General features: G+C 38.8%; 1 protein-coding gene across 2 annotated transcripts in view; it reads left to right on the plus strand.

Annotated features, from left to right (window-relative positions):
- LOC149817744 (formin-like protein 3) overlaps positions 1–27,796 on the plus strand; it is a 68,268-nt gene that overhangs the window by 26,589 nt on the left and 13,883 nt on the right. For both annotated transcript variants that reach the window (XM_089984332.1, XM_089984333.1), the window contains exons 8-13: positions 20,472–20,570; positions 21,336–21,377; positions 21,454–21,534; positions 21,621–21,671; positions 21,769–21,850; positions 21,951–22,045. In XM_089984332.1, the coding sequence (XP_089840458.1) occupies positions 20,472–20,570; positions 21,336–21,377; positions 21,454–21,534; positions 21,621–21,671; positions 21,769–21,850; positions 21,951–22,045 (450 nt within the window). The remainder of the gene's footprint in view (positions 1–20,471; positions 20,571–21,335; positions 21,378–21,453; positions 21,535–21,620; positions 21,672–21,768; positions 21,851–21,950; positions 22,046–27,796) is intronic.

The following is a 27,796-nucleotide window of genomic DNA, read 5'->3' on the forward strand; positions in this document are numbered from 1 at the left end:
GATAAGAATTGCGGGGTAATGCTTCTTTGACGACATAAGGGCCTTCCCAATTTGGCGACCATTTGCCACCGGGACGGTGCTTGAGATAAGCTGTGGATCAAAGTACTAAATCATTGACCCTGAATCTCCTTTCTATGACAGATTTGGCGTGCTGCCGGGCTATCCTTTGACGGCAGGACTGAGCGTGCTCTGCTGCTTTTAGCCTTCTTTCATCGAGCAAATCAAGCTGTATCAATCATTGCTGCTGGTATTGATCAAGAGGTAATTCTAGAAGTGATGCAAATTTCAGAGTGGGTTTCTGAACATGCAGGGGGCAATACTACTTCTGTTTCATAGACAAGTTCTGATGGAATAACATTTGTTGGAGTCTGAATGGTAGTTCGGTATGCCCAGAGTGCATCGTGGATCTTTTCATGCGAGTCGCGGTCTGTTTCCACAGTTTGCTCCAAGATCCGAATCAGGATTTTGTTGGTGGCTTCCGCTTGACCGTTCTTTGAGAATAATACAGAGCAGAGAAATGATGATGAATTTTGAGCAGAATGTCTTTATTCTCTCGTTCTTGAAGTGACTACCATTGTCCGACACGATGTCATGCGGTACACCAAAGCAATAAAGGATATTTTTGTGGATGAATGAGACCACGTGCCATCCTTTCACTGTACGAAGAGTGACAACTTCTACCCATTTGGTGAAGTATTTAGTTGCAACAAGGGAATACTTGTGGCCGTTTGATGCAGAAGGAGTGATGGGACCTACGACGTCGAAGGCCCACATAGAAAATGGCCATGGAGATACGTCAAATTGCAAATATGTTGCTGGTGCATGGATGAAAGGTGCGTGCATCTGGCATTAGACACACTTCTTTACGAATCGGTAGCAGTCTTGCTACATAGTCTTTCAGTAGTATCTTGCTCGGATGATCTGTTTAACAAGAGTTTGGTAGCCGACGTGACCACCGCAAATGCCTGCGTGTGCTTTCCATACAACTTCTTGGGCTTCATCTTCGTCTGTGCATCTGGAATACTCAGAACTGAATCCACGACGATAGATGACATTTGCAAGAATGAATTAGTAAGTAGACATGCGTTGAATTACTTCCTGTTCTTTCTTAGAGAGATCTAGAGGAAATTCTCCAGTTTCTATGAGAGTTTTGATGTTGTGATACCAAGGCTTCTTCTTTTGCTCAACCTGGTTGCTCTGCTCGAAGGAAGGCAGGTTGATCAAGTCTGCCAACTTCAAAGGAGCGACAGGGTTCTCCATTTTTGAATGCCATAATGGAGCCCAGATTGGCTAGGTTGTCAGCTATTTGATTGAAGTCTCTTTTGATATGAAATAGCTGAAATTCTTCAAAATTGTTAGTAAGGGCTAGAACAATCTTCTGATAAGGAAGCAACTTTTGATCTTTAACCTGCCATTCTGCTTGAACTTGATTGACAACGAGCAATGAGTCGCCATAAGCGTGCACTTTCTTGACATTGAAGTTTTGTAGAATTTTTAAATCTTGTATCAGAGCTTCATACTCGGCCATATTGTGAGTACATGGAAAATCGAGCTTGTGAGAAAAAGGAATTATTTCCTTTTCGGGTGTGATTAGTAAAATCCCAATGCCTATTCCTGCCATGTTTTTGGAACCATCGAAAAATAAATTCCATAATGGAGATTACTGAATATTGCAAATTTGTTCATCAGGGAGGTCATCTTCAAATTTCACTTTATCTACTAAAGGAAAGTTGGCTAATTGATCTGCAATTGCTTGACTTTTGATCGATTGTTGAGAGACATATTCCAAGTCATATTGCATCAGTAGGACTTGCCATTTGGCAATCCGTCCACTGAGAAATGGTTTCTCGAGAATGTACTTGAGAAGATTTAATTTTGACAGGATCTTAACTTCAGATGTCAGCAAGTAGTGTCTCAACTTCTGACGCATCCAGACCAGGGCTAGGCAGGTCTTCTTTATTTGAGAGTATTTCTTCTCATAGTCGATGAAAGTCTTACTCACATAATAGATAGCATGCTCAATCAGGCTACCTTTTTCGTATTGCGCCAGAAATCCGCCACAAGCTACTTTATTAACTGAGATATATAGTAAAAGAGGTTTTCCCAATTCTGGCGGCTTCAAGATAGGAGGATTGAGAAGATATTTCTTGATACGTTCGAACGATTGCTGACACTCTACTCCCCATTCGAATTTTACTCATTTTCTGAGTAAGTGGTTAAAAGACTCGCATCTCATGGCCAAATTGGATATAAAACGCCGAATTGATTGCATGCATCCTTGAAGGCTACGCAGCTCTTTGAGATTAGTTGAGGGTGGCATGTTGATGATGGCTTTTGCCTTGGCAGGATCGACTTCTATCTTCTTCTTGCTAACCAGAAAGCCTAACAATTTGCCTGATTCTACTTCAAAAACACATTTTTGTGGATTGAGTCTTAATTTATAAAGAATGAGCCGCTTGAAAACTTGATCAAGAGCTTCAATGCGATCTTCTTCCTTTTTAGACTTCACGAGGATATCATTAACATATGCATCAATGATTTTGCGCATCTGGTCATGAAAAATGACGACCATTGCACGCTGATATGTGGCTCCAACATTTTTGAGCCTAAATGGCATGACGATATATCAGAAAGTGCCCCATGGCGTAGTGAAGGAAGTCTTGGATTGGTCACGAGCGACCAACTTGATCTGATTGTAGCAACAATATCCGTCCATGAATGAGAACATGGCGTGCCCTGTCGTGCTGTCAATCAGGAGATCATCCTTCGAAGTTGCTTTGTTTAGATATCTGAAATCTATGCAAATCCTCACCTTGCCATTCTTCTTGGGAACGACGACGATATTGGCTAGCCAATCCGGGTAGTCAATTGCTCGGATGAATCCTGCTTTGAGTAGGTCTTCAAAACCTTCATTGACTTGTTGTTCCACCCTAGGATCCATTTTTCTTAACTTCTGCTTGACTGACTTGATGTCTGACTTTAGAATGAGACGATGCTCGACTAACTAGGATCTAGTCCAGGCATATCTTCGTAGGTCCATGCAAACACTTCCTCATGCTGTTTGAGGAAATTGGTGAGCCTCACTTTCTCTGCCAAACTTAGACTGGTGCCGATTTTGAGAATCTTAGGAGTATCTTCTTTGTCGGTATTGATATCTTCAGTCAGATCTTGGACCAAAGCTGACGGTTTATCCTGCTTTTGAACTGAGGCGAAATCTGGTAATTCTTGAAGAGATGGATCGAACTCTGCAAGTTCTTCTGACTGCCTTGCAACTTTGCCATCTTCTGTTCTTGCTTTGATTCAATGAATTACTGCTGGTCTTGGAAAAACCTTCGGGTTGAAAACGAGCCTCTTAATTGATTGAGATGACATTCTGAAAATTGGAGAAAAAACTTTATTCAGGGAAGATTGCCCATCATAAGACAAATAGCATTTGGAAAGGTGCATGAATGAAATGAAATTGTAAAGATTGATAACAAAAAATGAGGAGATAGAGCAAGGAAATAGATGACATCTAGATAGATAAAGAAAACTTGAAATTTTATTGAATTTGAATTGATCAAAGACCTTGATAGAATGAGACATTATTTTGATGGAAAAGAATAGAAAAAGAATGACAAATATTGTTCTCAATGTGCCCCCTTGATGAAAATAGTTTTCTTCTGCGATCTTTTTCCGAAGAAGCCCAATCCTGCTCTGTGAGGATGATGCTCTGGGATCACTGGTTCAATCCAACCATCTTCATTTTTTGCCCAAGCCTTTAAAAGGTTGGTACCCATGTTTCAGTAGCAGATCGAATCCTTTCTTAGCTTTCATAAACTGGGGAAACAACGGATGATCTCTGGAAGTACTGTAATTGCGCTGACCTCTGAAAAATTGAGGACCCCTCCATCGGGTCATGGCTACCGTATGCAGTAATGGAGCTGATGCTTGCAGTATCTCTGGACTCTTTCCGAGACGGATTTCTTCTTTCTCCCTAGGGATATCTATAGTAAATGTGGGTCTGGGGATCATAGGTTGCAGAAGCCTTTCTTCTGGATCTTCTCCCAAAACAGTTGTGATCATTCCGTCTTTCGACCACTTGATGCATTGGTGCAGATTAGAAGGTACTACATTCGCATTGTGGATCCAGATCCTTCCGAGCAGCAGATTGTAGGTAGGCGGTACATTAACCACATGGAAGATGACTGAATGTACTGAGTAATTGATGAAGACCTCCAGGAAGATCTTTTCTCTGGTCGTGGTTGTTAAATCCGTAGATAGTGATAGGATCCAGAATATACTCCTCTTCCTTAATGCCAAGTGCCTTGGCGGTCATCTCAGGACATATGTTGAGGCTACTACCTCCATCGACAGTACATGAGGTACAATCATCTCCCTTGTTCGGACGACGATGTACAATGCATTATTGTGGAATGCGTGAGGCTTTGGGAGATCCTCATCTAAAAAAGTGATCGGTGCATTAGTCATGGCCTGATTGACAATTTGGGTCATGTCTTCTAGAGTTGTACTGGGCTTTACTTGATTTTGCTTAGCAGGTCGTCCGGTACTTGTTGGTGCTTGGTGGGAGCTTGGGCTAAGTCCAAAATTGAGACATTGGATAAAGCGATCAACGACTTTTGAGTCGACATCTCTCCTTTTTCGAGGAAAAGGCTGTTTCAGTATGTGCATTTTTTCTTCTTCATCTCCTTCCACTAGGAGATTCTTGTCAATGTAGTCCTGGATGATGTTCTTAAGTACAAAACAATTTTCAGTATTGTGTCCCACCGTTCGATGGAACTTGCAGAATTGGTCCTTCAACCTTCTCATGGGCACATGGGGATTAGCCAACCTAGGCAGCTTGATTATTTCTTTTGATAACATATACTCGAGCACGTCCTCAAGTGATTGATCAAGGGGAGTAAACTTTCTGTCATAACTTCACCCTTCATGCTTGGTCTTCTCACGCAGTTTTGGTCCTTGGTCCTGCTGAGGAGGCTTGTTGTATTGAAGAGCGGGTTTTCCTTTCTGATCGCCCTTGGTATTTGCATTGCCTACGCCATAGAAGTAGTGTTTCTTCTGCCCCTTGTGATGATTATGCTTGTTGTTATTGTTGGCAGAATAAGTGAAATGAGCCTTCTTTTTCTGCTCATTATTGTGGTTGTTCTTGGTAAAAGTGAAGCCTTCATAGACTCCGTTTTCCACACTTAGTTCGAGCCATTCGGGTCGTTCTATCAACTCGATGAAAGTTCTGGATGGTGAGGTGGAAATTAAACCTCTCAGAGGCTGTGAAAAATTGTTGAGGATCAGTGACAATGCGTGTCTCTCTGATATGGGGTCTCTCATTTTGTTGCCTTCTCATCTTTTCTCTGTCTGAGGCTGCAGAGATGACTTAATGTTGGGAGCGCCTTCGTGTTGAACAAAAATCGCTCAATGAACAAATTCACTACCTTATCAAATTCCTTTAACTCGATGGAGTTTATGTGTTTCGCATACCATTTTACAGCGGTTTCTTCTAGGCTGCGGGGAAAGCAAAGGAATAAAGCTCTGTTGTCTCTCTTGAACTTGGAGCATTCGACAAAGAACATGGCGATGTGTGCTTTGGGGTCACCCGAACCGTCGAACTTGATGAATTTTCTCGGAAGGTTTTCAAGATTATCGTCTCCTTCTAAGCCATCGTAGAAGTCTTCGCTGGTGAAGACTTTCTTGCCCTTGTCGCGGGCTTGTAGATCCTTGACTACTCTTGCCATTTCCTTGAACTGAGCTTGCAGTGGATTTTCTATGACCTTATTCTTCAGCTTGCGTGTAACCCTTTGCTCTTGAACAAATTTTTGGAAAGTTGGTGTTATCTCGTATTCTTCATCAGTATCTTCTGCTGAATCTGCTTCATCTGAAATGTCTTCTAGCTGAACATGCTTCTTGGAAGTTTCCACTGGTTTCTTGGCCATGTGACCTTGGACCTTTTGTCTGAATGGATTCTTTTCTGAGCTGGTTTCGGCCTGCTCACTCATCATTTTGTTCATCATCTTTTGGAACATGACATACATTTGAGAATCTATGCCATCCTCCTCCTGTTGGCCTTTGACTGAACGTTGGGAGTCCATCTCTTCTTCTGAAGCTAATGAGTATGTGATGCGTTGAGATGAGGTTGTCTTTCTTCCTGACTTTGTCTGAACCATCAAATGCGGGGAATGCTCTCTGCAGGGCAAAGACCTGGTTAGACTTTGAGAAAAATTTTTGATTTTGAAAATCGATTTTGGCTTTTGGAAATTCATGAAGAATCCTTTTGAAAATCTTGGAGAAGATTGAAATTTTAAGGAATCTCAAGGTATCCTTGAGAAATCGATTTTCTTAAAGTGGGATTTTCTTGAGAAAAACAAAAGAAATGCATATAATCTCATGATGCAGTCTAACTTAAATGGATGAATGCACTTTTATGAAGATATTCAGGAAATCTTTGAGGGACTCATTGGAAAATGTGCAATTTGAAATTAAATCATGGTAAATCCTTTACATATTTTGCCGTAAATATGTTTGGAATTTAACTTGTTTAATTCCAAAACATTTTGAAAAAATGGGATATATGCTATGACTTTTGAAAGTAGCCTAATAGTGTAGGCTTGGTGTGGCTAATAGGAAGATGCTGAATCTGGGTCTCGTCCGTATTCTGACTATGGCCATAAATACGGACTCCACCGAGTTCATCGACTCGCTAAGAGTTGGTGCGCGTGCCATTCGTGTTCATCCATAGTGATTATCAAAGGAAAATGCATGATTTACATATCAGGATATTACAGAAAGGTAAACTATATGCGATGCGCCCTAGTCTAAGCATAAAAGTAACTCTTATTCCAATATTTATTTTACATTTACATTGCTAAAATGAAAGGAATAAAACAAGAAATTCAACACCTCCTTTCGAATGTCCCTCTAAACTAGAAATTGGATTAGTACAACCATGTAGGTTTTTCCAGAATTTTCCGATAATATCCAGAAATCACGACAATTGTGTTGTCATTCTTTGCAAAAGAAATAAACAATGGAAAATGCACATTGTTACTTAGGCGAGGTCGTCAAACCATGATAAGCAGGAAAAAATTTTATTGGAAAAATATGATTTTATTGATTTTGACAAAGAGGTGGAGGGCAAACAATTTGCCACCATTCATAATAGTCGGCGGACTTTTTAGGACCAGGAAAGAAGTTGAGGGTAATAAAGGAATCTCAGTTGTAGCGGGCAGAATGATATGCCCCGAACCATTGCGCAGATGTGAGATCGAATTCTGGCATTATCCCTGATAGTAGCCTAGCCTCCACATACTGTTGTCTCTGTAAGAACTGCCGAACGCATCACTCTGGTTGATAGTAGGTGCAAAAGAAGGGTCCCAGCAACTTGAATCACTTTCCATAAGCATACGTATATCTGGGAGGAGATAACTGTCGGTTAAAATCGTCCCACACGACTTCCTCTTCTTGAATGCCATCGATCCTGGACCTATACTGCGCTACAGGAAGGAGCTCTCGACCATTGTATTTGAAAGAACTTGCTCAGGCTGGAACATGCTGGAAAAACCACGACTGAAGCGCGTAAGTGCACCCTTCGACTAAAATGGACTCTTCGAGTGTGAAACAAGTCAACCCTCGGTAAAAAAAGGCGAGTGTTGCCATGGTTATGGAGAGACAGCTGGTCTGTCGACTTCCCCATCTTCTTAGGAGCTGGACTATTCTGATGTCCACGTAATTCTGTTCATTTGGAAGAAGGTCGGTCCTACGGTGCACAGAACCATCGCATTTTGAATCCTCTCTCTAGCTGTTCTTGATAGTGAGTTGAGTTCGATGAATGTCCCATATTGTCGGTACAACTCAAGCAGATCGACATATTCATTTCCGTCCATTTGGACCAAAGGCCAAGATCGGCGGTCTGTCAGGCGAGCCAGGGCGTCCGGGGATCTAAACCCTTGCCATTAATTAGAAACTGTTGCTTCAATGGATCTCCTGACTGACCAACTGATTCTGACAATCCCATAATTTCTGAAAATTCATCCATTAAAAGGGTCGTCTCTCCCCATGGGAACCAGAAAGTACAAGTGCGCGGGTTCCACCGCTCCGCCATTGCATGGATCAGGTTACCGTTGATGATCTGCTTTCCGACTGCTGATGCCAATTCTAATCCACATTCGCTCAAGTGGTCCGAGAACATACAAGAAAAGCTTTTGAGCCCCAAATAGTACCACCGGGGAATGAAAGATCCGGTACTGAGGGCTCGGTGTTCAGGAAGACCTTGTCGCACCTCGTAGATGTGACCTTCAGGAAAGATAGGATCTAGCTGACTGAATGCCATCAGACTGAAAGGTGGAGGAAAACTCAGAATTAGACTTAGGAAAAATATGAAAATTTTGAAAGCTTGCAGGTAGGATAGAAACGAGATGGAAATTCGAGGTCCAGAAGAAAGGTAGGAAAAGAAAGTCCCCTGGACTTTTTGAGGAAAATAAAGGATTTTAAGAAAATCGTCTAGGATTTTGAGGAAATAAGAGAAATATTCTAAAAAATGAGGCTATTTGGAAAATCATCTAATATTTTGGGAAAATTAAATATGAGAAGGATGAAGAGAATGTAAATAAAATACAGACAATCACATCCTGCACAATCATTTATGCGCACACAACACTCCCTAAGAGGCTGACTCTAAATGCATCATTTTGAAAACAGCTGTAGGACCCTAATCCTAACTCTAGGCTCATATCATCTTTGTTTAATCCAGTTATGCCGATATACTCGAGTCAAGACCCGAAGTATGTGGCATAGAATTTCAACTCCGGTTCTAAGCTTGTGTTTTCTAACATCCTTGAGCGCCTACCGATATATTTCAGACTATAGCCCTTAGTACGTGGTAGGGGGCGTCAGCCCAAATAAGTGGCCAAGTTGTGAGGCTCTGTCCCGAACTATGGTTCTAGAAGAGAGCCCAACAACGTGAAGACCAGGTAGAGATATGTAAGGTGGTTTGGAAAAATGATCACATGCAAGAAATAAAAGGCTCTAAAACTTAGAGAGATAGAATTTTGAAAATCTTTAAAGAAGCATACATTGTTTACATTCAGATTCTAAATTGAGGAGGGTTGTGTTAGACTTAAGTCTATGTGAGCATGAATGGTTCCTCCTCAATATGGTCCTACCAAACCATACCTAAGCTATATGCAGTCAATGTCAGCTGGGTCAGAGTCTAGGCTCCTAGGCTCACATGATATTGAAAATTAAAAAGCTGACATTTTGAGAACACAATTTTGATAACTAAGTTATGTCAAGCACATAATTGATTAGACGAGGACATGTCCCATCACGGTCGCCAAACCTGTTTTCGTCGCAAAATTTTTTCCTTCCTTGCGGGAGAGAGAGGAACCATTCCGCGAGTCAAACTCGACCAAAGTTTGAAAATGGTTTTGAAAAACTCGCATCTGTTTTGAAAATAGCGGGAAAATCCGTAGGATGGGGCTCGCCTGTCGGTACGAGGTTCGACTATTCCTAACGCCTTTACCAGAGGTAATCGAACCAATGATCAAAGAGTGCTTAACTTAACTTAATTACCAAAATTGATGTTCTATCCTAAATGCACAGAGAACTCAGGCTTGTGCCATGAAATTTTGCAAAATGCACGTTGAGAAATATGATGTATGCTTTTGAAAATATTCTAGAAAATGGGAGAGAAATAATTTAGAGGAAAGGGGAATCGATTTCTCAGAGAAACCCTAATGATTTTGATAAACTTGAGAAAACTTTGAAGTCTTAAGGAAAAATCAACTTTCTTAATTTTGGAAAATGTACTTTGGGAAATCATGAATGAGTGAAAATCCTGGGGAAAGAGAATGAGTTTTGAGAAATCTTAATCATAAGAAAGCAAACAATTCTGATAGGAAATACCTTTTTAGAATTCCCAACTTGAAAAATCGACCTTTTTGTTTGTCTTTGAGAAATCACTGAAAACACATGGCAAATCCTTGGGGAAATGAAATCCAGTCTTTTGAAAGTCCTGAGAATTCTGATCTTGAGGATTTGAAAATCGATTTTGGCTTTTGGAAATTCACGAGGAATCCTTTTGAAAATCTTGGAGAAGATGAAATTTTAAGGAATCTCAGGGTATCCTTGAGAAATCGATTTTTTTAAAGTGGGATTTTCTTGAGAAAAACAAAAGAAATGCATATAGTCTCATGATGCAGACTAACTTAAATGGATGAATGCACTTTTATGAAGATATTCAGGAAATCTTTGAGGGACTCATTGGAAAATATGCATTTTGGAATTAAATCAAGGTAAATCCTTTACATATTCCGACTATGGCCGTAAATATGCTTGGAATTTAACTTGTTTAATTTCAAAACATTTTGAAAAATGGGATATATGTTATGACTTTTGAAAGTAGCCTAATAGTGTAGGCTCAGTGTGGCTAATAGGAAGATGCTGAATCTGGGTCTTGTCCATATTCTAACTATGGCCATAAATACGGACTCCACCGAGTTCATCAACTCCCTAAGAGTTGGTGCGCGTGCCATTCGTGTTCATTTATGGTGATTTTCAAAGAAAAATACATGATTTACATATCAGGATATTACAGAAAGGTAAACTATATGTGATGCACCCTAGTCTAAGCATGAAAGTAACTCTTATTCCAATATTTATTTTACATTTACATTGCTAAAATGAAAGGAATAAAACAAGAAATTCAACTCCTCCTTTCGAATGTCCCTGCAAAACTAGAAATTGGATTAGTACAACCATGTAGGTTTTTCCAAAAATTTTCGATAATATCCAGAAATTATCGGATTTATCTCGATATAAACCCAATCTGATGTTTCCTTGATATGGATATGATTTAAAATCAAGAAAATGTCAGAAAATAGGGTAATAAAGATTTGAAATTCGGAATTTTGGTCAAAATGACCAAAATACCCCTCATAATGAGGTTGTACCTTTGAAATTAAGGGTTTTAAGGGATTTTGCTAAAATCTGGGAGTTTTGAAATTCGAATGATGATGAAATTGAAGATGGAATATGATGACATGCTGCTAAACATGATAAAATGCTAAAATAAAATTTCTTTGGAGAATTTGGCCAAAAAATACTAATTATAGTTTTTGCTTTGCGTGGGTCAGGGTCCTGCCGGAGCCCTGTTTTAATGATACGGCTAAACTGAACACCAAATGACCTTTAAATCTTGCCAAATTCGACATGAGACATCCTATTTTTCTCGGGAACAAAATGGAATAAAAAAAATGCATGAAATGGTATCATCTAAGCGCAAAAATTCGAATAAAATCCTAAAATATGCAAATTTCGCCTACGGGTGCAAACCAAACACGGTATTTAATGCGATAACGGAGCAATTCACCATAGAAATATCTGAGATTTTGCAGGCTGCTGACAGACATAAAAATAAACAACTTTGGCTTATACAGCCTCGGGATTTGATCTACAGTGACTTCGGTAGCATGAATCCAATTCTGATACACGCGAATTTAACATGATTATCCACAAAAATAGATTAAAAAATAGTAATATGCCACCAAAATTTTTGAAAGTTTAAAAGGATACTGCTGACACATAAACAAACGATTTTCATTTTTACAGATTCGGCATTCCACCCACTAACAGAAATTTAAATACGATAACTACCTCGTGATTCAGAAAAACAGGAACGAGCACCAAAACTACTGATTTGTTCTAAAATTACTGAAAAGGGATCAAATCTGTTTCAAAAATTATGAAATTTTAGACCCAAACAGTGGACATCCCGAACATGAACTTCCCCTTTCACAGCCCCGGATTTCGAGTTATACCCAGAGAGCAACAATCGACTCAAGTCGATCCAGAGTCCCAGGAGCTCATACCGGACTCTGACACATGTCTTGTGGTCTCAGATTTTTGACAGGCAGCAAAGTATTTCCAAAAAATCTGATAAAATCAGATTAAATATTAGACTGAATCCCGAGACTGCTGCATTTTTTGGATCGATAATCGGATCTCCCACGAGGGAGATCTCAATTTTACAAATCGGGTATGGATATGTCCAGCGTCTTCCTGACTCTAAAACCCAGTTCGATGTTTTGAACTTTGAATAAAGCAGATAATTTCAAATGCTTTCGATTTTTTTGTGAAATATCAGGAACAAACACCCGCATGTTATATGATTTTTTGATTAAAATACGAACATGAAATAATAAGTGAGCTGCATGCTAAATTCAGAACTCTACAGAAATTAAACAGGAAATGATGAAACTACATAATATGCATGCTATGCTGAAGTAAATCGTGAAAATATTAATAAAATGCATCTAATATGAAAAACATGTTGATAATGATGATATGATGCCGATGGATCAAGGAGACATTTGATTTTGTTCGATATACACCATTGAGAAGTGGAATTCGGTCCATTGGTTTGGGCGAATCCACCTTTCACTTGGCATTTCGGGAGATAGACTCACATGCTGAGTTCATGCACTTCACGAATCCAGTTTCGGTCTGGATTTTCCTCATATTCATCACCACTGTCCTTAGGCTACCCTCATGCTAAATACTAAACCGGTACCGTTGATGAAATGAGTAAGGCGAAATTAAGGGAGTATTACCTTGGTGGCAGCACTGGCAATGGAGGCCGATCTTTGGTATTTGGCTACCCTTTTGCTGCTAGTTTGAAGGAAGGAAGGTGGAGGTTAACTCCACGATGTCTGGTTGCTCCTTGATGGTTCAACCGCTTCTTGGTGGATGGACTAAAAGGCTGAAAGAAGGAAGATGGAGGTGCCAAAGAGAGAGAGAGAGAGAGAGAGAGAGAGAGAGAGAGAGAGAGAGAGAGAGAGAGAGAGAGAGAGATCAGAATCCAAAGGGGGTGTAGGATGAGAGAAAGGAAAGATGGGAACTCCCAAAAGGTACTCTCTGGATTAGGAGATGATGGATGGATGCTCAGAAAAGGTGGTAAGTGATTGATTTTCTCTTCTAGAAGGGTCAGCTAGAGGGTTTAAGAAGGCATGAGCTACAAGTTAGGAAAAGCAAAAGCAAGTTTGTTTTTCCTAACTTTTAGGAATGCTCTGGGGACTACTTGAATTTTGAAATTCTTACTTTTCTGAAGAGGCTCTCCATGTGGCACTACCTCAGGGTGGGGGCCACACTTTTGTTATTTAATAAAATGAGAAAAGCAAGATAAAATGGAAAGAGGGCTCTGGAGAGGTGCCACCTCGGGGGGGGGGGGGGATTTGCTTTTTTGAAAATTTTTGATTTTTTTTGGTTTTACCTTTCCTAAAACCTAGCTAAAGCACCTAGCTTTAAGGAAATCAAAAAGTGGCGATTTTGCTTTTTGAAAACTTTTTCAAAACCTAGCTGATTTCAAGGGAGTTCAATTGGGGCGCCACCTAAGGGTGGGCTCCATACGTTTTGAACAAAGCAAAATGGCAAAAATTGTCTTAGGATGGCACCACCTCAGAGAGGGGCGGCTCCTATTTTTTTTGGATTTAAAAAAAAAAACTAGAACCTAATAAAAAGCAAACCTAATGTGGCGCCACCTCAGAGTGGGGGGCACTTTTTATAAAAAAAAATCTCTTTTTTTGGAGGGGTGCCACCTCAAAAGGGGCGGCTCCTCTTTTTTTTAGGATTTTGAAAAAGCTAAAACAAGACCTAGCTTTAAAGAAGATCCAAGGTGGCGCCACTTCAGAGTGGGCCCCATGGAATTTGAATTTTGAGAAGGTGCCTCAGGGTGGCGCCACCTCAGGGTGAGGGAGCTCCTCCTTTCTAGGCTTTTTTTTAAAATAAAAACCTAATTCTGAAGAAAGGCTAATGTGGTGCCACCTAAGGGTGGACCTCACATTGCTTTTTATTGGTTGGAATTCAAAGACTAAAAGGGAAAAAGTAAAATTTGGAGTCTCTTTTTGGAATTTTCATAAAAATCTAAACTAATTAGCAATTAGAAACTAATACTTGACCTAACTACGAGAATTTTTGAAAGAAGGTGGCACTTCAGGGCAAATTTATAAAAACGACTTTGAAATTGCTGATAAAGAGGCTAAAATAAGGAGATTTTACAAAATTCAAAGTCCTTTTGCAAATTTGGAATAAAAATTCTAGGTTCAGAGCTTCGTCCCCTTCTTCAAGCAGAGCCGGTCCAACGGGAAAATATGGTAATTTGGAAGACCCAGGGGTTGGAAATTGATTTCGAAAGAGTTTGAAATTCAAATTTGGATTGAGAATTTTAAAATCACGAGTTCTAGACCTCGAAATGACATGTTATGCAATGATATGCAATGACATGTCTCGGGAAATGCAATTCTGTCCCAGAGATAAGAGATTCCAGTCTCTTGTTAAGAGTAAGACTTTGAAAATTCGCGATTGAAAGTGAAGGTTTGAGCCAGAATATGAAAATTTTGTAGATGAAATTTGGACTTTTGCAGGGTCCAAGCTCAGAAATTGACCAATTTTCCCTCTCAAGATCTCGGAGGACTAGTTGCGATGACTATGTGGAAGTGTCAGGGAGGTGAGTGAAAATTTGGGGTGTTTACTGACAATAAAACCAATTGGATTTATAACTTGCATTTCCTTGAACTGGTTTCTTCATCTTTGATCTTATTCTTCTTGTATTACCTTGGACATGTGTGCATCTTTTGAATATTTGTTTGTTACTGTTGAGAATAGGTGGTTTTAAGTGAAGTCTTTTTATATATTAGAGGCTATTTGAAATTTTGATTTTATAGTAGGCTTAAATGTAACTACTCTTTTCAGCCTCTCTCTATTTAACATAGAGAGAGGCCCTAATAACGAGTAAATAGGTTCTATTATTTGCAGCCGTCTCTCTCTCTCTCTCTCCTTTTTTCTCTCTCCCTCTCTCTCTCTATACCTAGGGTTCGGTGCACTTCATCTCTTCCGCAACATGGTATCGGAGCCTACGATCTCAGGAGCGTGATCTACACCAAGGAGCGTGACCTACATCAGGAGCGTGATCTGCAACGATCTCGAACCAGGTGTGGATTAAATTTTTTTTAGATCTGATAACAGATCTGGGCCAGATCTGTCATCAGATCTAATGACCATCGTGGGAGTGTATCTTCAGGTCTGGCAGCCGTAACCCCCTTATCTTGATCGAGATCTGCTGATATTTTCTGGATTTGGTAGTTGATAAAAATGTTTACCTTCCATGCTGTCGTGATTGTCGTGATTGCCGTGATTCTTCATGTTGTCGTTAATTTCTTTACTGTCATGATTGCAACTGCTGGCGTGACTTCAACATCTATCGTGATTGCAACATCTATCGTTATTGGTTTTTTTTTTCATGCTGTCGTGATTAGTTAGTCAGTTCATGCTGTCGTGATTAGTGCAAACAGCAAGTTGGTTTTATCTGCTGTGATGAAAATTATCAGTTTTTTTGGTCGAGGGAGTCTGTGTGGAGGATAGATGCTGGTCGTCGGTTTTGGCTGATGCGTGATTGTCTCATACGTGTGTGCAACTGTTCAATATTCATGTGTGTGGGCTGCTGTCCACTACTGTAGCAGAAATTGCAGGCTTGATTCCCTGCTGTGCTGGGAAAATACTCTTCTTGTGGCCTGCTGTTCCTTATTGTCAGTGTTTTTTTTTGTAACAGCTGTTGGGTTGTTGTGTGAGTGTAACACACGTTATTGAAATCTGTCCCTGCTGAAACAGGAGTATATTTTTAGTATGGCTGAAACTTCAAAATGTGATTCCAAAATGGAACATATTGGGGAGTATAAGGCTTTTGTCAACCCCTTCTCGTATGGCTCTTCCGTAAGGTTGAATGAAACCAACTATGCCAGGTGGTCCAGAACTTTTATGATGTTGGTATCTGGACATCGTCGAAAACATATTTTGTTGGAAGGCGAACCCACTGAGAAATTGGGAAAATATGTTACTTGGGAGGAAGATAATGACATAGTTATGTCATGGATCATGAATAGTGTCGAACCCCATATTGCAGATGGATTGATCTACTATAATACAACCAAACTGATGTGGGACAATCTTCGTGATACATACTCACAAGAAACGAATGTGAGTCGTATCCTGCAAGTCGAACATGAAATATATAATTTGCAACAGGGAGATCAGACCTTGGCCCAGTACTATGCTTCTGTCAAAGCTGCGTTTGAAAGACTTAATGCTCACAGGCCTCTTTGTTGCTCGAAGCAAAAGGATCATCAAGAACAAACCATGGTTGCTCGTTTTCTTACAAGTCTTTCTTCAGATTTTTCTGTTGCAAAAGTTCAAATGTTGATTGGATCAGATGTTCCCACTCTTGCTGATGCTTACAATCGTCTGAGTAGACTTGCGATCTCTCTGCCACAATCTCAGCCTGTGACTCAGTCATCTGCTCTTGTTGTCCCATCTAGTTATGGGCGTGGAAATATTCAGAATATCAGAGGACGAGGACGAGGACGTGGACGTTGTATGGGAGGCAGATGAAAGCTTCAATGTACATTCTGTGGAAAATCTGGACATTTAGAAGATCGTTGCTGGGATAAGCATGGTCGGCCAACCTCTTCTTCATCAAAGTCATATACTCCAAAAGCAAATGTTACTACTATCGAGGCAACAAATGTACAAAAGAATATCGCTGCAAATGAAAGTAGTATCACCCTTAGTCGTGCGGAATATGATGAGCTGATAGCTCTTCGACCTTTGAGTTCCACCCCTCCTGTAGCTGGTGTTGCCTATTCAACCGGACATCATCTTCATCCGACTCATAGTAAGTGGGTTATTGACTCTGGTGCATCCAGACATTTGTGTGGAAATTCACGTGTTTTTTCAGATCTAAAGGATATTAAGGCTCAGCTTGGAGTCTCATTAGCCGATGGGAGCTCCTCCCCGGTTGTTGGTCAGGGAAATATTTCTATATCCTCTCATTACAGTTGAAAAATGCTCTTCATGCTCCAAACCTTCCTCAAAGTTTACTCTATGTTAGTTGCCTTATAAAAGAACAAAACTGTAGAGTAATATTTGATCCAATGGGTTGTCATTTTCAGGATTTGCTGGCGGGGAAGAAGATTGGTGGAGGCTATGAAGAGAATGAAATTTACTACCTACATCATCCAATGGGTACTGTTCATGCTGCAGTGGAACATTCATTCAATCCTGTTCAGTGGCATCGTCGTCTTGGTCATCCTTCATTGTCAAAGCTTCGGTCGGTCTTTCCTCAGATTCCTTCCACCACATCATTTCATTATGAAGCATGTCAGTTGGGCAAGCATCATTGAAGTTCGTTCCCTTTCGAGTCAGAGTCAGTCTAGTAATAAAGTTTTTGTACTTCTTCATGCAGATGTATGGGGTCCTAGTAAGATTCCTACTAGGACTCAGTGTCGTTATTATCTTGTTATTGTTGATGATTTCTCTAAGTTATCATGGGTATTTTTAATAAAAGAACGATCTAAAGTTCCAAGTATTATCAAATCCCTAATTCTTGAAATAAAAACTCAGTTTGAATCTATTGTCAAGATTGTTCGCACTGATAATGCTCTCGAGTTTAAATCAAAGGGTCTGTTACAATTTTACCAAGATCATGGCATCCAACCCCAAACTTTCTGCGCCTATTCATCTCAACAAAATGGGGTGGCTGAGCGAAAACATCAACACCTCCTTGATGTTGCCAGGACCATTATGATTCAATCCAATGTTCCTGCGTTATACTGGGGTGATGCGATTACCACTGCTTGCTATCTGATCAACCGCATGCCTTCGTCTTCTGTGGGTGATCAAATTCCATTACATATCCTAAAACCTAATGCCCCACTTTTTTCTTTCTCACCAAAAATATTTGGATGTGTTTGTTTTGTACACAAACTTGGCCCTCACCGTGATAAATTAGCCGCTCAAGCTACAAAATGCATATTTATCGGTTATCCAAAAAATCAAAAGGGCTATCGATGTTATGATCCTATTTCTCGCCGAGAGTATGTCAGTGCGGATGTATCTTTCCTGGAATCCTCTCCATATTACTCTAGTTCCGGTTTCCCGCTGCAGGTTGATCCAACTGAGTCTTTTCCATTACCTATACCTCCTTTTTCTTTGGAATCTGTGCCCTCATTACCGAACCAAACTTCATCCTCTTCTAGATTTAATAATCCTCCATTGGTATATGTGCGTAGAGCTCCACTTCCGCAAGAGCCTTCATCTTCTTCTTCTCCTGAGGTAAGTTCTACTGACACTGTTGATCTTCAGGATAATGATAACAGGCCTATTGCTCTACGAAAGGGGACAAGACAATGTACCTTATATCCCATATCTCATTTTGTCTCCGATGCCAGAATTGGAAATCAAATGAAGTCTTTTATTTCAGCCTTATCTGCTGAAACTATTCCTCTGAACTATCAACAGGCAGAGCTTGATAATCGCTGGAAGCTGGCTATGCATGAAGAAATGGATGCTTTAGTATCTCAGCATACATGGGATCTAGTTGATTCCCCAGCAGATGCTAACATTGTTGGATGTAAATGGGTATATACAATAAAGTACAAATCTGATGGTTCTATTGAAAGGTACAAGGCCAAATTAGTAGCGAAAGGATATACTCAGACATATGGTATTGATTTCTTTGAAACTTTTTCTCCTGTTGCACGGATGAGTACCATTCGTCTTGTTCTCTCAGTAGTTGTTCAACTTGGTTGGAGCTTGTGTCAGTTAGATGTGAAGAATGTCTTTCTATATGGGGATCTATCTGAGACCGTTTACATGCACCAACCTCTTGGTTTCGGGGTTGAGGGGGAGTGTCAGAAGGTGTGTAGATTGAAAAAGGCGATTTATGGCTTGAAACATAGTCCTCGAGCATGGTTTCAAAAATTGTTTGAAGTGATGTCATGCTTTGGCTTTAACAGGTCAGCAGCAGATCATACACTATTTATCAAGAAAACTAGCTCTGGAATAGTTGTTATGGTGGTATATGTGGATGACATCATTTTTACAGGAGATGATGTGAAAGCTATTGAAGCCACAAAGGCTCATCTTCAAAAACACTTTGTTACAAAAGACCTTGGTTCACTCAGGTATTTTTTGGGTATAGAAGTTGCCATGAGCCGTGAAGGGATGGTTTTGTCTCAACGGAAGTATGTTCTTGACTTATTAAAGGAAACAGGAATGTTGGGAGCTAAACTAGCAAATATTCTCATGGACCATAAAGTTCAGTTGTTTGAAGAAGGGTCAAAACCGGTTGATAGCAAAAGCTATCGCTCCCTAGTAGGGAAGCTACTGTATGTAACTGTGACTAGGCCGGATATTGCTTTAGCAGTAAGCAAAGTTAGTCAGTTTATGGACAAACCAACTGAGGTACACTGGAATGCAGCTATTATCATTCTCAGATACCTAAAATCTTCTCCTGGAAAGGGGTTATTGTTTAGAAAAGGTGGAAATCTGGAGATAGTGGCCTATTCTGATGCTGACTATGCATGATCTGTAGTGGATAGAAAATCTACCACAGGATTCTGTGTGTTTCTGGGAGACAACTTGATCTCTTGGAGAAGTAAGAAACAAAATGTTGTTTCTAGGTCAAGTGCAGAATCAGAATATCGGGCTATGGCCCAAACAACTGCTGAATTGATATGGGTTCGTACTATTCTTAATAATCTTCAGGTGAAAGTTTCTTCTCCCATGACCATGATGTGTGATAATAAAGCGGCAACATATATAGCGAACAATCTTGTATTTCATGAGAGAACAAAGCAAATTGAGGTTGATTGCCACTATGTAAGAGATATGTTTCAAGCTGGTCATATCACTACCAAATACCTAAAGTCTGCAGACCAATTTGCAGATATGTTTACAAAACCTCTTGCTAGACCAAATTTCTCAAAATGTTGTGACAAGCTGAGCATGATTGATATCTATGCTCCAGCTTGAGGGGGAGTGTTGAGAATAGGTGGTTTTAAGTGAAGTCTTTTTATATATTAGAGGCTATTTGAAATTTTGATTTTATAGTAGGCTTAAATGTAACTACTTTTTTCAGCCTCTCTCTATTTAACCTAGAGAGAGACCCTAATAACGAGTAAATAGGTTCTATTATTTGCAGCCGTCTCTCTCTCGTCTCTCTCTCTCCTTTTCTCTCTCTCTCTCTCTCCCTCTCTCTCTCTCTCTACCTAGGGTTCGGTGCACTTCATCTCTTCCGCAACAGTTACTTCTACTTCCAACTGCACGGACTGAAAAATTACTGCCCTGCCCTATATTGAAAACATGTACTCTTTGACCATTTCCACAGTAATCAGGCTATGCCAACATTTGATACAAAGAATGAATCAGTACAGAAGGGAAAACACAAACTACTGCGCTTTAAACCTTATTGGGAGGGCTGACTGATTAAAGAACAGATTTGTTTGTGTGAATTAGCTCTATTTATATGATTAATTTAGTATTTTTTCTGTCCATTTTTGTTATTGTGGTGAATATTTTCAGCACTTGTGTTGTCATGAACCTTTAAAGCATACATGGCTAACTGATAATGTGTTTCATGCTCTTCTCATTAGAATGCATTATTGTCTTTGGATGCTTCAATCTTGGACATTGATCAAGTGGAGAATCTCATTAAATTTTGTCCAACAAAAGAAGAAATGGAAATGTTGAAGGTACTTCGTCTGAACTACATTTGCTGACAGCTTTAAATGTTTTTATATCTATAAAACTAGCATAGCTCATTTCTTTTTCTATCTTTTTCTTTGGGGATATTATCCTGCTGCAGCTTGGTTACTTTTTTCATGATCAACTTCCATTGTATCCAGTGTACACCTACATGTTTTCCAAAAAAAAATGATATTGGTTTCAGTCTTAATAATTGAGTTGAATTGGGATTCTAAATGTGCGTAAAAGATCATGAAAGATGGAAAATGAATTCCCTTTGGTATTATTTTTTGAAGCAAGGAGTCTTTCAACTGACATATTCCAAGATGATCTTCGTTGGTTGATATTACAAACATACATATGCACACACATGGAGCACAGATCTTTTCAGGTCCCTTATATATGAAATTATCAGTGCACTGCCTTAGCTCCTATGCATGCATTTGTGTACCACACATGCAGATGTTGAAACAGGCATGGGCAGAGTGGGCACAGCATCACATGTTCTCTTTCTTTTCTTTTCCCTTTTTGTTTGTTTTTTTGTTGACATTCTCATGGATCGCTAGTCAATCTGTTGTGGCTTCTGGTAGTTTTTTGTTTTCAGTTATTTTTCATATGTACAAAAAGTTATTTTAAGGATATTATAAAGGTCTAACCCTGTGTAAGACAATCAGGTATTTTACTCATATAGGTTGATTAATTCATTATTTGTTAGTGTTAGGTCCATTTTGTGCACGGTTGAATGAATTAATTGGAAATATGCTATGTTGCAGAATTACACAGGAGACAAAGAAATGTTAGGAAAGTGCGAGCAGGTATTGGTTTTCAGATTCTTTGTGGTTTTGATATCTAACCGTCACTAACTGAGTTTCTGCTCTTGAATTCTGGAAGTTTTTTCTTGAGCTGATGAAGGTTCCCCGTGTGGACTCCAAATTAAGGGTGTTTTCATTCAGAATTACTTTCTCTGCACAGGTTTACATTACAAAGAGCTACAACAATTTTTTGTGCTCTCTGCTTCATGAATTATTATTCATTACAATTCCTGGAAAACTTTTCAGGTTAAAGAACTGCAGATCAACTTAAATACAATTAATGATGCTTCTAGAGAGGTACAGTTTTAAATTGTTAAATGAAAATAAGAACATATGAGATACAAATGCCGACTTGCTGATATAATCATTGGATCAATCATAACTTTTTCTTTAGGTCAAAGAATCTGTAAAGCTGAGAAGAATAATGCAAACAATTCTTTCATTAGGAAATGCACTGAATCAGGGTACTGCACGAGGTAGACACAATACTGAGTCAAAATCTATATTTCTTTTGGAAGGCTTTCAGTTGTTACATGTTCTTATTTTTTGGTTTTTTATTTGTTAAACTTTGTGCAGGATCTGCTATAGGATTTAAATTAGACAGTCTTCTTAAATTGACAGATACTCGTGCAAGAAACAATAAAATGACTTTGATGCATTATCTTTGTAAGGTACTTAACTTTGTTTATTTTCTTAAAGCAGCATTTGATTTTGATGGTTCTTTATTTCCATTAAGCACCTATGTTTGCACAATATTTGGTGGATTTACCTATGAGGGCCTTGATTCTATCCTTCTCTTTTGGCACTCGCTTTCCCAGAGAAATTGCTTCTGTAAATTAAATTGGTTGCAAAAATACATTCTGGTATGTAGGCTCTTAATTCCAGTATATGCAAAGCAAGATTAGTTCAAACCAATCAGTTGAGGTTTATTGATGGCACTTGCGATCAATCTCTAATTTTGCCAAACACATTATAGCTGACCTAACATGAAACTGCCAGTGGTAGTTGACACGTTCTGGTTGAATGCGTCTTTTAAGAAATCCATTTGATTTAGAAAGTTGTATGTGAAGTTAGTCAAACAAGAAAGAAAAATGGGGTGTTGCATCCTGAAGTGACAGTCTCTGCACGGAAGTCAAATGGAGAATGTTACCACAGATACAAAGTTCGACAACTCCTTGTCAGACTTCGTTTTCACAGTAAACACAGTTCAGGCATGGAAAATAAGGGGGGCCTTGTCACACCATCATGAAATATGGCATTTTCTGACTTCAACACTGTAGAAGTGAAATTTAAACTTATAAGATTCAATCAGTAAAAATGTTTGACTGTGTGATTTATTTATATTTTTCTCAAACATGAAGCTGTTTCATGTTGCATTTACTATTTCTTCTGGTACTTTCCATTCTGTGGAGTTTTATTTTTATATCTGCATTGTGATTTGAACCAAGACTTGTAACGACCCCAAACTCACCCCTGAAAATTTGCGGATTTTTTTTTAAACGAATACATGTTTTTAGATTACTGCGGAAAGACAAACCCATGGATCTGCAGATTTATATCACCAATCTATATCCATTCCAAACCAAAAATTTATTTAACCAAGATTTAATGTGAATCAAATCCAATCTTAATAGACTCAAACATTATGTCCATAAGTTTAACAAAAACAAATCTCCAACACGCTTAGAATCCCAGCAGCCCATTATAAACGTCGTCACCTCCAGTAATTCGGCTCCGCCATCACCATACTCAGCTAATCTTGAGCCTCAGCATCTGAAAAAGGTTTCTAAAAATAAGGTAAGAACCGAAGTTCTCGTACGAGACCCTCTCAAAATCCAACAGTAAGAAAAGAATTATACATCAAAACAAACATAAGTTTAAGAAAGCCTTAAAGCACAATTCACAATTAAGACAAACTTGTAATATAAACCATGATTGCCGGTTGAGGAAGCAGGAGAGGGAAGCGAGGCACTTTCAAAATTTTAGGAAGCGGGAAGCATGGGACCACTTAGGAGCGAGTCGGGAATCGTCTCGGAAGCGACCTAGGAAGCGATCCGGAAGCGACCTAGGAAGAGAAGGGGAAGCGAAAAAAATAAAAATAAAAAATACAAAAAATTGAAAAAAAAATTGGGGAAGCGTGTTTCCCATTTAAAAGTGGTGCTTCCTTGCACGCTTCGGAAGCGCGCTTCGGTAACTCTGATATAAACTAATTTAATACAGGCAATAAAAAATCATATGCTACATAAACCAATGCACATTGTTTGGGTCTCTTATACCTTTCTTAAATTATTAAGGGTTCTTCAGACAAGAACATGCAAATCAACATGCATTATCTGATTGGGCTTTTACCCTAGTTGGTTATAACAATGTAATAGTTGTGCCACATGTGAAATTAAATCAAAAGCATTATAAATTAACAAGTCAATGCACTTTCACAATTATCTAAATAACAGGGCACACCACACAGCCTCAATAGGCTCACTAATACAACAACAACAACAACAACAATAACAACAACAACAACAACAACAACAACAACGCCTTCATTCCAAAACAATTGGGGTCGGCGATATGAACCAACAAAGAAAATCATTCTGGGTCTTCCACATGAATCCTTCTCCTCCCTTCATTTCTATCCAATGCCATGTCCTCGGTGAGGTTCAAAGCATTCATATCCTTTCCTATCACCTCCATCCATGTCTTCCTAGGCCTACCCCGACCTCTTTTAACTAATATATTTTCCCATTTCTCCATCCTTCTAACTGGAGCATCATTAGGCCTTCGTCGAATATGTCCAAACCATCGTAAACGATTCTCTCTCATCTTATTTTCAATGGGTGCAACGCCTACCTTCTTACGTATCTCCTAATTCTGAATCTTATCTTTTATTGTATTTTCACACATCCATCTCAGCATACGCATCTCAACTACACTCATTTTTTGAATATGATGTCTCTTGGCAGCCCAACATTCCGTACCATATAGTAAAGCGGGCCTAATGGTCGTCCTATAAAACTTTCCCTTCAACCGCAATGGCATTCTACGATCGCACAACACTCCAGTTGCACTCTTCCATTTCATCCACCCAACCTTTATCCTATGATTTACCTCTCCATCAATTTCTCCATACTTTTGAATGATAGATCCCAAATATTTGAAAGAATCATCCACCGGTATTTCTTGCTCACCAAGCTTTACTACACTCCCATCACTACTTTGTTGCTTACTAAATCGACATTCCATGTATTTTGTCTTACTCTTACTCAACTTAAAACCTCTTGCTTCTAATGTTTGTCTCCATAATTCTAACTTAGCATTAACCCCAGCTCTAGACTCATCAATCAAAACAATATCATCAGCAAACAACATACACCACGACACATTTTCTTGAATTGATCTCGTAAGCTCATCCGTCACTATAGCAAATAGGAAAGGGCTTAAAGCAGATCCTTGATGTAACCCAACCGTTATAGGAAAATTGGTTGTCACCCCTCCACAATTGCGGACATTGGTTACTACTCCTTCATACATATCTTTAATTATACTAATGTACTTGAGAGAAACACCTTTCTTCATCATTGTCCACCAGAGAACGTCCCTAGGTACTCTATCGTAAGCCTTCTCCAAATCAATAAAAACCATATGCAAATCTTTGTTCCTCTCTCTATTTCTCTCAATAAGTTGTCTAAGAAGATGTATAGCTTCCATAGTTGATCTTCCAGGCATAAAACCAAATTGATTCTCTGATATCATAACAACCTTCCTCAACCTATACTCAATCACCCTCTCCTAAAGTTTCATAGTATGACTCATGAGTTTTATACCACGATAGTTTGTGCAATCTTGTATATCACCCTTATTCTTATATAAAGGCACTAAAGTACTCTTCCTCCATTCATTAGGCATCTTATTTGTCCGTCAAATATTGTTAAAAAGATTTATCAACCATTCTAAACCTTTCTTACCCAAGCATTTACAAGCCTCGATAGGTATACCATCTGGGCCAACTGCCCTTCTTGATTTCATTTTCTTCAAAGCCTCTGCAATTTCTTTTTTTTGAATCTTGCGCATGAAGTCACGATTCATCTCATGAAAAGGAATGGAAAAGTCTCCAAGATCCTGAGCATGACTTTCATTAAATAGCTTATCAAAATAATCTTTCCATCTCTCTTTAATCTCCTCATCTTTAACTAAAACCCTTTGCATTTCATCTTTGATACATCTAACCATACCCAGATCCCTCGATTTCCTATCTCTCATCTTTGCAAGCCTATAAATATCCTTCTCGCCCTCTTTGGTATCCAACTTGTCATAAACTTTCTTATATACCTTATCCCTTGCGTTCCGAACTACTTTTTTAGCTTCCTTCTTTGCTATCATATACTTCTCCAAATTCTCATTATCACGACTTTTACTTAGATTTCTATAACACTCTCTTTTAACCTTAATAGCTAATTTGACATCCTCGTTCCACCACGATGTATCCTTACCTAGCGGTGCACCACCTTTAGACTCACCAAATACCTCCTTAGCCATCTTTCTTATGCCACCCGCTATCTTATTCCACATAGATTCTGAATCCTCCTCGAGACACCAATCAATTTCCTTAACTACCACTCTGCAAACATTCCTTGTTTAGCTCCTTTCAGTGCCCACCACTTAATTCTAGGATCTATCCTATGTCTATCCCTTTTGTGGCATTGTCTAATTCTAAGATCTAAAATTAGGACTCTATGTTGTGTAGCTACACTTTCTCCCAGTATAACCTTACAATCGATGCAACAACCCCTATCTCTCTTTCTAAGTAGGAAAAAATCTATCTGACTCGTATTAACCCCACTTTTAAATGTTACTAGGTGAGACTCTCTCTTCCTAAACCAAGTGTTTGCTAAGATCATATCATAGGACAAACCAAAATCTAAAATCCTTTCTCCACTTTTGTTTCTTTCTCCTATACCATAGCCTCCATGGATACTCTCAAATCCTTCCCTACTAATGCCTACATGCCCATTAAGGTCACCGCCGATGAAAAGCCTTTCTCCATAAGATATCCCTTGTACTACTCCATCTAAATCTTCCCAAAATTGACGCTTAATGGAATCATCTAAACCTACTTGAGGTGCATAAACACTAATAATATTAATAATATCTGTACCTAATACTAATTTAATAGGTAAAATCCTATCACCCTTCCTACGGACCTCAACTACATTATCTATATACTCACGACTCATAACAATCCCTACTCCATTCCTATTCCTATTTATTTCTATATACCAAATCTTATATCCCCAAGGTTCTATCACTTTTGCTTTCTCACCTATCCATTTGGTCTCTTGTAGACATAAAATATCAATCTTTCTCCTACACATCACATCTACTAACTCTACCAACTTACCTGTTAAAGACCATATGGTTCAACCAAAACCACCCCACAATCGATGTCATTTAAATAGGACACAGTCACATATCGACCTTTGGTTCACATAACTATACAAATGTGCATTCACCTAAGATGAAATAAACACATATTCACGTTCCAAGCTAAACCCAGGTTCATATCATAGTCAAAAGAAATTGGATTCTCAACCTAATTAAAATTAGATTCGAAGAATCACTGAAATCCATACGGATTATGGAATAACTAGGAAGATCAGACTTGTAAATTTTTACAAACAAAGAAAAAAAATCAAAATTTTATTCACACCCGAAAAAGCAAGTTTTAGAATCATACCCGAAAAATTATTGGATTTATATGCAAAATCTCATATTTAAACAGTTTAACCAAAAATTCAGATTTTTCTTGACAAAATTCCAGATTTAAACCATTTAACAAAAATCCAGATTTAAGAAATAAAACTCCAGATTCAAACTTGAACTCACTTTGTTAGATTCAGATTTAACCAATTAAATCAAAACTCAAGTTTATTTAAATCCAAAACCGGATTTAATTAATCAACTAAAAATTTGAGTTTTATTAACTCTAACTTCAGATTTATTAATCAAATAAAAGCTCTGTTTTTTCTTAAATTTAATATCAGACTTAACTAATAAAAAAAACTTAAATTTTATTAGATCTTCAAAACCAACATAAATCGAGACCCCAAGAACCCAAAACTGTGTATGACCATAAAAAATAAATCGATGCATAACCAGTCAAGGATCATATCATGAACCACATAAAAAACACGTAGGATTCTAAAATCAGTACACAAACTTGCTTGTAATTTTAACATACTCATTAAACTGTATGTGCTCGTTACACCTAAACATGTTGAAAAATCTGAACAAGCTATTGACCTACACATGCTTATTAAAATTTAATTAACCAACTATACATTCTGTACATGCTTCTAACCTATAAAAATCGACATGTGCTAAACCGAAATTCTGAACATCCGATAATCTTAGCATGGGAAAAA

Source organism: Nuphar pumila, chromosome 13 (assembly GCF_984573655.1).
Source record: "Nuphar pumila chromosome 13, dmNupPumi1.hap1.1, whole genome shotgun sequence".
In the NCBI taxonomy this organism is placed as follows: domain Eukaryota; kingdom Viridiplantae; phylum Streptophyta; class Magnoliopsida; order Nymphaeales; family Nymphaeaceae; genus Nuphar; species Nuphar pumila.